At 34.9% G+C, this 15,606-nt stretch overlaps 1 protein-coding gene across 1 annotated transcript; it reads left to right on the forward strand.

The window, feature by feature from the left end:
• LOC104720606 lies at nucleotides 6,724-7,311 on the forward strand. The gene is made up of 2 exons (XM_010438489.1): nucleotides 6,724-7,129; nucleotides 7,268-7,311. Exons 1-2 carry the CDS (start codon nucleotides 6,724-6,726, stop codon nucleotides 7,309-7,311), a joined length of 450 nt encoding a protein of 149 aa, XP_010436791.1.

Here is a 15,606-nt window from a genome sequence, read left to right on the forward strand (position 1 = left end):
CGTTTCATGTGCGATTGCAATTCGAGTGCAGTAGGGATGTGGTTTGGGAGCCATACGATTACTTAAAATTGTGAATGGAGATCTACTTCTATCATATTTTTGAATAACAATGCTATTTGAGTGTGATTATAAAACAAAATTACCAAATTAACCTCAATTATATTTTTGTTTGCATTTTCTATTATTTTCCATTAATTATTAAGAAATAATATATAATAATTCTTGAATATTGTTATAAATTCATATTTATTTGTTTATTACCTAATTTTACGATTCCCGCCAAAAACATGATTTCACGGTTCTTGCCAAAAACTTGATTTTTCGTATTTTTGCCAAAAATGTAATTTTCTGTTTTCCCACCAAAAACGTGATTTTCATAGTTTCCGCCAAAAACATGATTTTCCATTTTCCGCCAAAACCGAGATTTTCGTTTTCCCGCAAAAAACATGATTTAACGGTTTCTACCAAAAACATGATTTCAGTTTTCCCGCCAAAAACATGATTTTTCGTTTTTCCTGCCAAAAACATAATTTTTTGTTTTTCCCACTAAAAACGTTATTTTTTGTTTTTCGCAAAAATGTGATTTTTTCGTTTTCCCATCAAAAACGTGATTTTCCATTTTCCTGTTAACCCATGATTTTTGTTTCCCTGCCAAAAATGTGATTGACGTTTTTCTGTCAAAACCATTTTTTTCTTTTTCCGGCTAAAAACGTAATTTCAAGTTTTCGAGTCAAAACCGTAATTTTCCTATTTTTACGTAAAAACTGTTGTTTTAAATTATTATTATCATATTTTTAGTTATTAATTATTGTGTTTTAGTTTATTAGATATAATTAAATAATTAAGAGTATATTAGTAAATTTACTCATAATTCACAGTTACCGCACCCTAATCTTATGCTCAAACTACGTTTGTGCTCTGACTAGGTTAAGAGTAAAACTTATGGTGAGGTTGCACGTAAGCTCATGGTAGTTGATAGTTGGTGACTTCTCAACAGATGGAAGATGGTGTTATATAGTGATTTTTGCCACTCTAGATACATTATACTGCAGAATAAATTATATTATAAATACTCCAATTATTATATTTAACTCGTGAACTAATTATTTTTATATTTTTATCAGCATATATAATAACCATTAAAGATTTTAATTATTCATATCAAACACTATAGTTATTATTGAATATTAGAGTTTTTAAAGGAAAAAAAAGATTGTATATATTTTTGGCATATGTTATTAAGTGTAATAAGCTTCTAAATATAAAAATTGTTTAGAAAATTATAAACCAAATTGGTAGAGACACTTTAGGAATCTAATTGATTTTATTTTTTTGTACAGTTTTTTTGAGATTAACTTTGTAAATAAGTAACTTAAAAGGTAGAAACACCAAATGTATTTCAAAAATGTTAATATAGATTAAAAAAAATATACATTTTGAGTTTGGTGTTTATCTTGAATGATTTTATAAGATTTAAAAGATTTTGCCAAATATCAGTTTCAGAAAATAACTTAACTATCTTGTAAATATTAGTGAAAAATATACAAACAATCTGAATTGTATGAAAAGTCTAAAACCTATAAAGATTTCTCTTCTAAAATTTATATCATTTTCTTTAATTAATATAACATTTTTTGTTAATTAGGACCATCTTGCTAAAGATTACCAATCATGCATAAAAAAACCATAATAGAAGCCTAAAATCTGAATTGAGTATTATAGGAAGATATGTCATTAAAACTAAATTATAGGAAACAATTTAGTTTTTTAAAGAGTTTTATTAAAGTAATTAGATTCTCTAAAATAATTATATTCATAATCATGTTATCATTTTGTTTTAATTTCGGAATTAAGCTATCACATTAACTATCTTTTGTTATAAATCGTCTAACTTGGAAACTAAGAAATTATAACCATAAAAGATTTGTAAGTGTAATTACCGATTTTTTTAATTAGAGATGTTTCTTATTGTCAAGAATTAAAATGTATTTTTAATATAGATAAATAATTATAGTTATTATCAGCCACATATAATAAATTGAATATAATTTGCAAGAGATTTAACGCTTAATTCAACTAATTAGGGATTAAATATTTGCAAAATATTTTGATTATTAAGAATATACCAACTTTAATATTATTCGATATTTTCTGGGAAAATTAATTTCGGAATTGAATGTGGTGAGTAATGACTCATATACAAAATCAATTTCGAACAGATTTATAGGGTTCTGATAAAGGAAAACAATTGACTTGATTTTTTGTTGCTAAAATATGTGAAAAAATAATAAATGTTAATGGCATAGGATTGTAAATAGTTTAGCACTCTAAGGTTTTTTTCAAAAAACTGCTGCAAAAATGTTAATATAGATATATGTTATGTATGTTTTGTATAATAGATATTTTTTATGACTTATGCAATAAAAAAAGTAATATATAAATCCATTTAAATAAATTTTGCAAAACAGGGTTTAAATATGTAAATTATATACAAATTCAATTTAATCCATACAGCAAAAAAATCATGAAGATTTTTGTTAGAAAATTAGCCACGAAATTTTGTGACTTTTTACAACTACAAGTTAATGATCTTTCTGACGCAATTTGTAACTGATAGTTACAGAGAAATTAGCAATTAGTAACAATTGGATACATATTTTTCTGTGACAAATGTATAGCAAATTGCTACAAATATTTATAACAGTGATTTTTGCGACGACAAATTAAATTTATTTGTAACAAAATTGTAAGAAAAATTTTGTTGCTACGAAATATTAGATATACATATAAAATATTTAGTAACTATACAAGGTAAAATTCTAGTGGAATTGCATTCTTTGTGAAGCATAAGAAGTAAATTATCTTTTTCTCCTTGGCAGCTCATCCTTTGTTTGGCAAAATTATTATGATTTTGGTAAATATTATAAACCAAACTACGCTATATCCATAATAACTTTTCTTGATTTTAAGAGTCTCTTCTCGTTTGTATTTCTTGGATATATAGGATATCTTTTTATAAGTTGACTTCATATTGCAATTTTATTTTATTATAAATATTATTTCACATATATCATAATTTGAATTAAAACAAAAAAAAAAACAAAAATTACTCGAGAGTCAAAAGTATGATAGTAATTGAAATAGCATACTATAGATGAAATTTTATTTTGTTCCATGGTTTATGTAACAATAACATGCACAAACAACATTGTAATGTACATTATGTTTAACAGAATGATATGTAAAATAGGTAAACAAAGCCAATAGTGTTATCCAAAACTTCCATTGGCTACGCATCCGGATATCACTGCAAGCATATGGGCTTCTTATGGTGGATTGCATCATGGGCTATAGCCTATAGGTGTTACTGAGGATCTATGACGGGGAAACATTTAAGTGACTCTTTCTTGTTGTACTCAATGCAAAATTGGTGTCAAGTGATCATGCCATGTCTCTCCTGTTCTCAAAACCTAATTGGTCAATCAAGCAAAACAAATTAGGGGTTGAAATTTGAAGGGGATAGCATCAACATTGACGAGCTCATCAATAATATTTTTCTTTAACTCTGATCGGAAAGTCGAATTTTTTGTCTCTTAGCTAGGACACAGTCACATAGAGTTTGAGATGCATGCATTGCAAGCGCAAGCTGCCAACTGTGATGAATTGATGGGCAAGACTGCAACTGTTAGTTAATAAAGTTGTGCATTTTATGGCATTTAATGATTTAGTAGGGTTAAATATTTAGTGGGCTTGACAAGTAACTGACCCAAATCTTATCTATAAGAAAACGAAAGGAGTCAGACATATCACGATGCTACATTAGTATTTTTTTTTTATTTATACATTAACTCTTACTTGTATATGAAAAATTGACATACTTCCATTTGACACTATGTTAGGTTCGGACCCGCGCTACAGCGCGGAAGAATTTTTACAGATATATAAGACTCGTAACACTTACATTTTATTTTACTATAATGCAATCAATTATAATTATTTATATATTTGTGTAATGAGTTCAGATAAACTAGAATAAGTTTTGATATAATAAAATAGAAAAAACTGAAATATTTAACAACACAAGATATATTTTTGGAGATTATGATCCATAATAGATTTGATACATTATTCATTTTCATTTCACTATAGTTTGATCTATGAAAGAGTCTCGTATTTTTATAATAAATTTGGTTAAAATAAAAAATGAAAAAATAATTCGAACAGTTGATATTATAATGAGTATTGATAGAATAAAAGAAGTAGTTAAAAATATTTAAAATTTTAATATTACCATGAGTTTGGTAAAAATAAAAGAAGAATAAAAATAAAAATAATGAACAAAAAACAATTAGAAATGATAACATTATAACACTGAAAAATAAGAATAAGAAATTAATTTTTCTTCCTACCCTAGTGAAAAACAAAGAAAAAGAGAGAGCTTGTTAGCCTACAAAAAAGAATTATACACATAAAAATATGTTGAAGCCCCATAATAAGCGTTAGGCCTCAGTAGAGGTAATATACGATTGAATACTAAAAATGAAGAAAAACATTTCACCAGAAATATCAACCTGCAGCAATAAAAACATAGGGAGACTTGCAAAATTAGACCCCTAACTTGAGTCAATTGCAATGTTAGACCCCTCTTTTTCTCTCTCCAACATTTGCCACTTTCTCCCTATTAAATCCTTGTCTATTTATTGTATTCACAAAATTGCCATTAGTTTTTAATTGGAAATTTATAAAGATTTTTTTTTTGTTTTTTAGTGCGTACGTGTTACATCGGTTATGTACTTGCCTATGTATATTTTTACGATGATAATATATTATACTTTTCGATCAATCATGTTTTTGCTTTTCTTAGGTTATTAGGCTATTGAGTAAGTAACTTGCGGCTTACTCCTTCAGGTAAATAGCGCAAATACCTGTTGTTTTTGGAGTATGGCTGACGAGAAATGGGTCTTGGCATTTTGACATGGATGGAAGCAAAGGTGGGAGAATGTTTTTTTTGCGACACGGTTGTACATATGCTGAGCTTTATGAAATGAATGTAGAAGATTATCTGATTGATAAAGAAACAGAGATGGTTCAGTTATCGTATCCCTTAACAGAGATGATGCTTCAGCAATTGTCCCAAAATACCTCTCCTGTCTATGTCACAAATGATAGATCAGTTCAGAACTTGATAGATTTTAGTAGTAGGAATGTTGTTCGCCTTTGCGTCTCTATGAAGTGCATGGATGGACATCCGGTTATGTTAAACAACTCTCGTTATGTTGACGACGGAGAGCCAACAGATGAATTTGGTAACGATGTAGATCTAGGTGCCGATGAGTGTGCAGAAGAACTTAATGAAACTGATCATACATATGAGAAGCCAAAAGATGTTGATGACATGGATTTCGATTACAGTGAGTACGAGAAATTTAAAGATGAAGATGACGATGGAGATGGAGATGACCTGAGACTAGATGTTGAATAAGGGAAACCGTTTTTTGGTGGTATTCATGGACAATTAAATAATCCTTGGATAGACCAACTGAAAGTAGGTCAATGCTTTGCATGCAAAGCTGACGTCATAACTGAGGTGCGTTTGACCGCGGTTATGTTAAAATTCTCTTTCAAAATTAATAAGTCCACAAAGACTCGGTCGGTGGCAATATGCTCTGTGCCAGGATGCACATGGAGGGTCGTAGCCACTGTGAAGAATGATCCAAACACTTTTTGGGTCACCAAATATCTAAACGTGCATACATGTTCTATTGTGGACCGCGTAGCTAACCGTAAGCGTTGCACCTCAAAATATATTGGGAGGCTTTTCATCGACCGGGTAGGAATAGTAGATGGTGTTGTCCCACAACATATCGAAGATTAAATGAGGACAATGTTCGGCATGACTTTGGATTACACTACTTCGTACAAGGCTTTACAATATGCGCAAGAATATGTGAGAGGAAGCGCAGAAGATGGATATGCGAAGTTGCCTTGTTGCCTTACTGTCTTCGGAAAATAGAGTAGTCAAACCCGAGAAGGGTCGTTGACCTTGTTGTTGATGACGATCATAGGTTTAAGTACCTTTTCATATCTTTCGATGCTTCAATCCGTGGTTTCAATTACGTTAGGCGAGTTATTGTGATTGACGGGACCCATCTCACTGGCAAGTATGAAGGTGTACTGTTAATCGCTTGCGCATAGGATGGTAACTTTCAGTTCCGTTGGCTTTTGGAATTGTCGACTCGGAGTTTGATGCTTCATGGGATTAGTTTTTCACCAAAATAAGTGAGTGTATCTCGGATGAATATCCTTTGGTAGTAGTTTCAGATAGGCACAGTTCAATAAGTAAAGCATGTCGAAATGTTATCCCATGGGCAACACGAGAGATATGTTATTACTATCTTCAATAAAACATAATTTCTAATTTCAATGGGAAGCAACTGATGTACTTGGTGAAAGGGGCAGCATATGCGCATACGCATGATGATTACAACCGCTACATGGTTTCGCTCACTAACTTAAATCCGGCTCTTGCAGCGTACTTGAATGAGGCAGATCCAGCTTTATGGTCTCGAGTTTACTGTCCAGGAGATAGATACAACATCAAGACTAGCAACATTGCGGAATCTATCAACTCCATGCTAAAGAAAGCCAAAGGTTATCCCATCACATATCTCATTGAGTTTATTACGAAAAAGTTAGGTAGGTGGTATTGGAAAAGACGAGAGGATGACTTTTAGCCGGGGTGTTGAGTTCTTATTGGCCGTAAGGGAGCATTACACAGATATGATGATGGTCGAACGCATTGATGGTTGGCGTTTCCACGTTCGTGGTGGGCAACGTGACTGTTTGGTTGACTTAGAAGCAAAATCTTGTTCATGCGGGGTGTTTGGTGTTGAGAAAATACCATGTTCACATGCAATTAAGGCTGCCAAATCCGCTGGATGGCATATGTTTACCGTGGTAGAAGCTTACTATAGAAAAGATTATGTCTATGCATCGTACGCGGCTAACATTATGCCCAATGTCGAGCACACTCCGATTGGGCCACATATCCGATGTATGCCTCCAATACCGAAGCGGAAGCCTGGTAGGCAAAAGAAGTCTCGTTGGCTTACATGGCTAGAACTGTCACGTAAAAAGGGGACCAAGCCGAGGAAGACACAAAAGTCATACGCTTGTTCAAAATGCACGCAGCCTGGACATACTCGACCTCATTGTGTGAGTAACATTCACTTGATTATTTTTAATGTTTTGTGGTTGATATCGTTAGTGATACTAATAGTATTTGTTCAGGTTGCTGAAGACGGAGAGTAGAAGTTACCTTTATCGTGAAGTCAACTGGAACTTCCATAGTGTTAATTTGTCTTTGTAATATTTTCGGATATATTCCACTTGTTCAAGTCGACATTATCTATTAAAGACAATCATTTCTCCTAAGGGGATTCCACTTTCTTCTCTTCTTCATCAAATAGCATTAGATAGAGAATGATGAGTCAGATTTCGGGGTCAGATTCTGATACAAATTCGCAAATACAAATTCCTGGTCCAATCTGCAACTATTGTGGTAGATCTACGGTACTTGTGAAATCATGGACAGATTTAAATCCAGAAAGAAATTTCTTCAGGTGCACTGTTTATGGCTTTTCCCATTGGTCAGACGAAGAACCATCACGTGGGTGGCAAAAGCGGAGCTTATTGGAGTGGAGGGATGAGATTCGTCGGCAAAAAGAAGAAATCAAGGTACTTAAAGAATCTATAAGAGCAATGAATAAACAAGTTGTTAATGGTTTGGTGAACTCTGATTTGGTTAATAAATATGAGGAAGATAAGAAGCAGTTTGAGTGTGATGTTATGACAGCCAATGAGAGGGAAAAAATGCTTCGAAGATTCATGGTTTTTTCTTGGATAGGTTTCAATCAGATGTCTACTAAGCTTTCAATGTACGCTATTGTTTTTAAAGAAGTCTCCAAGTTAACTTCAATCAAATGTCTACTCTACATTCATTGTACCCTTTCGTGAATCTCTAAATTGATTGTACTCTTTAGTTATCTCTACATTCATCTTACCCTTTCGATATCTCTACATTCATTGTATCGTTGCCTTCTCTTCATCTTCTTCTTCGATCATTGCACCTATAAATATCCTCTCAATTTCCACTCAATCTATTGCATCTCCTTCTTCGATAACAAGAGAATAAGTTTGTTACGATTGTTTTCATTTTGATTCTCGAGCTATGGCCGGAGAGAGTTCCAGTAAACGTAAGTGAAGCAATTCCGATTTCGAATGGCAAGAGGAAGTAATTGATGCCATGAAAGACACATTTAAGAGGACGAGAGTCGTGGTTGAAGAAGAGACAACGGATCGCTTCAAAGCAATTCTTCATATGATGAAAGATCACATGAAGAAGAAGGAAGAGGCTACCGCCCTTGTGGATCAAGTGGATCTGATCGACGCTCAACTATTCCAACTGTATCAAATATTGGGTCAACAACTTGTCGACTACGAGGCAGAGCACAAGAGGTTAGAGGAGATGAGAGAGGTTACGAAAGCTGATCTCAAACAGTGTGTGGTTCCTCCTCTTATTGATTGGGGCAAACTTCATGTCCGTTTCGACGATTAGTTGCATCACCCAAACACTATTTATATTTTAGTTTTTTACTTAATGTATGCATAATGAATACCTATTTCTATTTTTATTTGTCAACTCTACATGCCTAATGAATACCTATTTCTATTTCTATTGGTCAACTTTACATGCCTATTGGACAACAAGATCAAAAAGAAGTATGAAAGTTAACTTCAATCAGATGTCTACTAAGCTTTCGCTGTACGCTATTGTTTAGAGAAGACTACAAGTAATTAATATTATAATAACTAACTAATGAGAAACAGACAAGTGTAAAAATAAGCAGAGCAACGATTCTTCCACAAGTACTTTAAGCATCGGTTCTCTCTCTTTCTCTTCTTTTCTGTATTATTTTATTAATTTTTAATAAAAAAAATATGGGGAAGTAACCCCAGAGGAGATGACATAATGAATATCTATTTTGTACCAGTAGAAGAAGAACAGTAATCCGTTTACATTAGAGTTAATAAAGAGGATTCCACAAAAAATATATGGATAGCAGCCCATCATCAGAGTTTAATAAAAAATATAACTACGAGAACAAAAACTCTACATGCCTATTGGACAACAAGATCTAAAAGAAGTATAAAAGTTAACTTCAATCAGATGTCTACTCAGCTGTCGCTGTACGCTATTGTTTAGAGAAGACTACAAGTAATTAATATTATAATAACTAACTAATGAGAAACAGACAAGTGTAAAAATAAGCAGAGCAATGATTCTTCCACAAGTACTTTAAGCATCGGTTCTCTCTCTTTCTCTTTCTTTCTGTATTATTTTATTAATTTTTATTAAAAGAAGTTTCGGGAAGTAACCCCAGACCTAATGAATACCTATTTCGTACTAGTAGAAGAAGAACAGTAATCCGTTTACATGAGAGTTAATAAAGAGGATTCCACAAAAAAATATATGGATAGCAGCCCATCATCAGAGTTGAACAAAAAATATGACTACGAGAACAAGAAAAATAATCCGTTTACATTAGAGTTAATAAGGAGGATACCACAAAAATATATGGATACCGCCCATCATCAGAGTTAAGCAAGATATATCCAACCCACAAAATAACAAGTTCTCCTGACAGAAACAAAACATCATCCTAATAAGTCATACATAAGACATACATAATTAAAAAGACTTTAAATTCTGGAAACAAGTTCTTAGTTACTCCAGAATTGGGGGAGAATCATAGAGCCCAAAGTCTTCGGTGTAATTCTGCTCATTTGGTCCACGACACTCAATCTCGTGAAATAAGTCACAAGCAAGCTTCACCCTTATCCATGTGATGTTTGCGTCGCACAAAGTAGAAGGAAACGGTAGTCCGAGTGCATGACATTCTATGTACTTTAATGTAAAAACACCACAGTCACATGGCCTCCTATTCAGAGGCACTTCTGTTACGCTTGTGGGTGAACTTATCGTACGAGTACATTTGTTTGTGGTCATAACTGGCTAACTCCCGCAGCACATGCAGGACCATCACAGCTATCGGCTGAACTGTAGTCGCAAGCTCATCTTCGGTTGAACAACTGGGAATGCTGTCCCAGACCATGATGTGTCTCATTGGAATCGATATCCACAGAGCAACCCAATGCTGAGATTTAACGTTTAACGGCGCGTATAAGTCGTCCACTTCCAGACCCCACTGTTTGTTAGACTGAGCATACGGTGGATACTCACCTGCGTGGTAGCTGAAGGAACCGGCCGGCAGAAGTTTTCCAGATCCATCAGCGTTTGGTTCAGATTTGACAAAGTCAAAGTACTTCGTCATCCACAGATGAGTGAACATAGCGTCTAGGAAGGCAACTCTATTCGATCTAAACCTCTCAGGATGTTGTGTGTATCGATGTCTCAATAGATTCAAACCCGCATCCAAGTGCTGGAATCACATGGATTTAAAAAACGAAGTTAAATAGTATTGAAGACTGTCAACATAAATCTTACAAGAAGTTTACTAGTAGACTTACCGAATCTCGTAGCCACACTGTTCTTGTCTGCATTTCGTACCACCAAAGACAACATCGGGATTTGTCTAGAACCTTGTTCATGTACGTCCTACGGATGAAGAATGATTTCGAAACATATAAGTTACTATAGTCTCGAAACGTAGAATTTTGAAACATAACATAAAAGATAGTAGACTTACGGATCTTCCTTTAAGAAGTCAAGCAAAACCTTCTTCATCTCCTTGTCTGCTTTATCAAAAGGATTGTATGTTGACGTATTTGACTTACCACCCATGATAGTCTTGGCTGTGTTATCACCAATGCATGGAGAACGCTGACTTGACGCCAATCTCTTAACCCTTCCAGCCTTGCCCTGTGCTGCAAGAATAAAAGCTTCAACCCGTGGTTTTTGCTTCTTAGCTCTGGCAGTGTAGTCGGCTGCTGTTGGGATTTCTGTGCGAAAGAACACAGCTCGTCTGAATCAGTGTCAGATGATTCGGAGCTGACCACCTGTGGCACCTTCCTATCCGTACGAGTAACAGATGGAGAAGGGTTCAGGGTATGCAAATTCTGATTTAAAAGTTACATGATCATTGATGTAAACAAATAAAATTAAAGCCACATCATATGTTTAAAAGTCTCGAATAAAACAAACAAAGACAACATGATTCAGAAGTCTACTTTACATAATGAAGTCTAAGTGATACACTTGTTATTTTGTCTGCAAAGTTGACAACTTCCAGAAGTCTTTTTTTTCTTCGCCTTGTTCCTGGTATTGTGTTTGTGAGGAATCGTAGTAGGAATTTTCAAGTGTTCAGAACTAACCATATCCGTTTTTTGAGTGATAGGCTCTTCATCTTCAGCAGTAGCTTCACGAGCCTTCTGTTCTTTTGGGTTGGTATCGACATCTGACGTACCAGTTACATCTCCCTTCATTTTGGAAAGATCCGAAGCCAAGCTTTCCACCTTATTATTCAGCATGTCAAACTTCAAATCGCAACTGCTGAATCCATCCTTCATCTCTTGAATCAGAGTTGCTCCCCACATGCCGAGTTCATCTTTAAGGGAATCCAAAATATTGATATCCAAGGCATTTGAAGTACTTGGACAGTGCCTCTTCCCACTTGGTTCATCAGATGTACCGGCTCTTTTCTTCTCACCCTTTTCCTCCACCTTCATCTTCGCATTGTTGGATTCATGAATACCGTCCGTCTCCCACAAGCCTCACCCCCACTTCCATGTACCAAACTCCCCAGTCAATGCTTTCAAAATGTTATTAATTTTATCATCAGCTTCATCCTCTTTCCAAACAGGGCTACTCATGCCACCAATGGTCTTCAAGTGATTGAAACGAGTCTACAATTGATATAAAACAGTATAATTGTTCAAATCCAACACTAACGGTGTTGCTAATAAAAAAAATCTAAGATAGTAGATAGTCTGATATGCGTACCTGTCTTAGAATGCCCTCTTTGACATATTTTCTACCGCCGGAACCGCGGTAAGCAAGCAACGGTGGAGTTGATTTATTAGGCAACAGGTCGCCAAATTCCTTACCAAAATCCAGCATAGATTCGTATACCCAAATCTGCAGAGGTTCGACAAATCTGTCTACATGGTAACTCTTGTTAATGTCCTTCTCCTTCACAGAATGGATGAGGTTCTTGAAAGCAACTCTTCCCCATGGATAATCAAGAAATGCATCTAAATCCATGACTAGCCTAACCATATTTAGACGGGTGGGAATTGAGGATTTTCTAGCTTCTATAAACCAAGCATAGATGGCTAAATAACCCAACCTAATACGATCTACTCTATCCTAGTCGTAAGCGTTCTTACATGCTGCGACGAGTTGATCAATACTCGGATTGATGTCTAAACTGACTCCAAACTTCTCCCAAAACTCTTCCATCTCGTCCGTAACATCAACCTGTGGTTGCTCCAAGGACTCGGCATCTTCACAGTTAAGTCCAGTGATGGCTTCAAACTCATTCAAAGAAAATCTTAATAGGTTAGACTCAACCAGACTCCATATCTCGTAATTTTTGTTGCAGACTAGCTGAAAGCAGAGCATATAGTGAACCAGTCTGGAAGCCCATTCGAATTTGAGACGGTTGAACTGTAAGAAGACACCCAGTCGAGAGTTACGAATCTCATCCCATTCATCTTCTGCGAGAGCTTCGTACAGTTCATCAAACAGCTTCGTATCGTTGCTGTAGTAGCTGATGCTTTTACACGGAAGCGGCTCCTCACCCTTCGTGAAAAACTTCCTAGGAAATTTTATATTGTTCGCCTCCTCCATTCTGCGAAATAAGATTAGGTTTGGCGGGGAATTAGAACACGAGAGATTGAGATAGAAGAAGACAAATACGATTAGTTTACAATTGAATTGAAAAGGAAGTCTACAATCGATTTGAAAAAGAGGTCAACCTTCAGTTTAATCGAATATGAAACGGCGGCGAAGAAGAAGCGAATGGGTTAAAGAATACAGAGTTCAACGAGATCTGGTACAAAAACGTTGAGCGAAGTAAGCAAAAAGACAATCCAAAAGATAGAGATTCAAGTTTAACACAAAAAGAAATGGGAAAATCAAACGTTAGTGATAAGCGAAATAGATAAGCGGAAGAGGAAAGTTGACAAGAAAATGAGCAAGATGGAATTAGAGATAACAAATATTGTTATCTCAGTTTTTAGGTTGTATAAAATTATAATAATTATAATAATCTCGGTTTTATAAAACCAATTCCCATAGCATTATAAAGAACCCGATTAAAATCGGATCCCGTTTATCAGTAAACCAATTCCCGCTTATCGATAAATTAAATATATATATATATTACCGCCAACTAACGTCAAATCAATTTTTACCTTGTAATGATTATGTTGACGACTTCTCTAGCAGACTTCTCAACGGGAAACTGAACCGTCTGCAAATCCATCAAATCAAATTAAAACTTGTACTGATATGCTGTAGACTTATCAAGAAGACTTCTTCCTGGGAAACTAAAACGTACTTTAAACTGCAAATCTATCTAATCAACCAAATTAATACATCGTTAACTTCGATGAACCCGTTTATATGGTATATGTTCACTTATAAGCGTGAAATGAAGTTCAATAGAAACTTTCTAATAATTACCCAACCGTGAAAGTTAGAATTCTACACTTATAAGTTAAATAAAACAAAGTGATATAGAGAAAGTTTCTATCATTACCCAACCGTGAACAGTCTCCAAATCCTCGTGGCTGTGATTACCCTGGGCTTTCGGAATATTCGGTTTATTCGGGTCGGGTTAATCGATTTTTGAGTTATTCGGTTATTGAGAAATGATGCCGAATTAAACAGAAAATTTAATCGGTTCGGTGTAATCGGAACTCGGCTTAATCGGGTCGGATTTCTGAATAATATACTGTTCTGAATGTTACCGAGAACAACACTACGTCGGATCTTTTTGCACCGAAGTAGGCCAAAAAATTGAGCTTAGCTTATCAGTATATGTGTATGACATCATTACAGACCATATGCACCCATACATTACAAAAGAATGAACCAAAAGAAGCCTAAATAACAGTTTTAGTAGAATTGAATCAATACCAACTCATTGTTTAGAAGGTAGAAGCTATTGAATCAATACCATATCAAGGCTGTGCAGCTACCACTTCCGATTTCCATAGTTATGTTTATGCTGCTATACACATCAAAAAGTACAAAAGAGCAGCCTATGATTACCTGTAAACATTGAAAACAAAGAAGCCTTAGAACTTGTAATCTTATCAAGTAACAAGCCAGAACACATAGATTGAAATACTCAACTTATATAAAGAAAATTCATTTAGTTTGTGCATTCCGAGAATCTGAATTAGGAAAACAAACAAGTGTTAGAAGTAAGATGGTATGAAGATATGTATATAAACAGAAATGTTATACTTACCAAGGGATTCAAAGAATGCAACATCCTCCATCATTTGTGTTATGTTTGCAACTTCATCATCAGCTTTGAAGTTGAACCTAAGCCACTGTTGAGTGAGAATCAGAACCTCAACCATATAAGGAGTTAAAGAACTCCTATATGAATCCAAGACTCGGCCACTAGTTCTAAAAACTGATTCCGAAGCAACAGAGGAGACTTGAATAGCTAGAACATCCTTAGCCATTGCAGATAATATAGGGAACTTCTGGCTGTTGCACTTCCACCATGAGAGGACATCATAAGGAAAACCTAAAGTACTCTCCACTCTAACCTCTGTCTTCTCAGTTAAGTAGATATCTAACTCACTGCAGCCTTCTACTGGTCCCTTAGATCTAACCAGCTTGTTGTACAAAGAATCAATACCCTCACATTCAGCATCATCAGATAAGTCAGCTATTATAGGTGATGGAAGTTCCTCTTCTGGTTGCTCAACATGTTTGCTAAGTCTCAAAATGTATTCCGAGAACATTTGTTTCATCATACATGTAACTGAAATACTAAGTTTCCTAAACTCTGCTGTATTCTTACCATAAAGTTGTTCAAAGCAAAGAGTAGCAATCTGCATCTTATTCCGGGGATCTAAAACACTAGCAACAATGACGAGAGGATTCATATTCATCAACCCATCCCAATACTTCTCAAACTTATCCCTCATAATATGAGCCTGCTTTCTAACCTCTTCATTACTGTTTCCACATCTAGTGATAAGACTTCTCTCAATGTTCACTATGTGCTTATAAGCATCAGTTGAAGTCACTGATGTAGAGGCAGAAAACGTCAAAGTGTAGTTGTAAAAGATTTTCAGGAACTTGACTAACCTTGACACCTCTTCCCAATCAGAAAACATTGGTGGTCCATCACGTTTCTGTTTGGTTTTCTCATCCTCTTCATTGAAATAATCCTCATACAGCTTGTCCTCAGTCAGCATCTTCTGAAAGGCTACTCTCAACTTCAAAGCTTGAGTCAGCATAAGGTAACTTGAATTCCACCTAGTAATGACATCCAGAGGCAAGCTGCCTCTACACACCTTTCCTGTGTCACACCTAATTAATAAACAGAGAAAACA

This window comes from Camelina sativa, chromosome 10 (assembly GCF_000633955.1).
Source record: "Camelina sativa cultivar DH55 chromosome 10, Cs, whole genome shotgun sequence".
Classification (NCBI taxonomy): domain Eukaryota; kingdom Viridiplantae; phylum Streptophyta; class Magnoliopsida; order Brassicales; family Brassicaceae; genus Camelina; species Camelina sativa.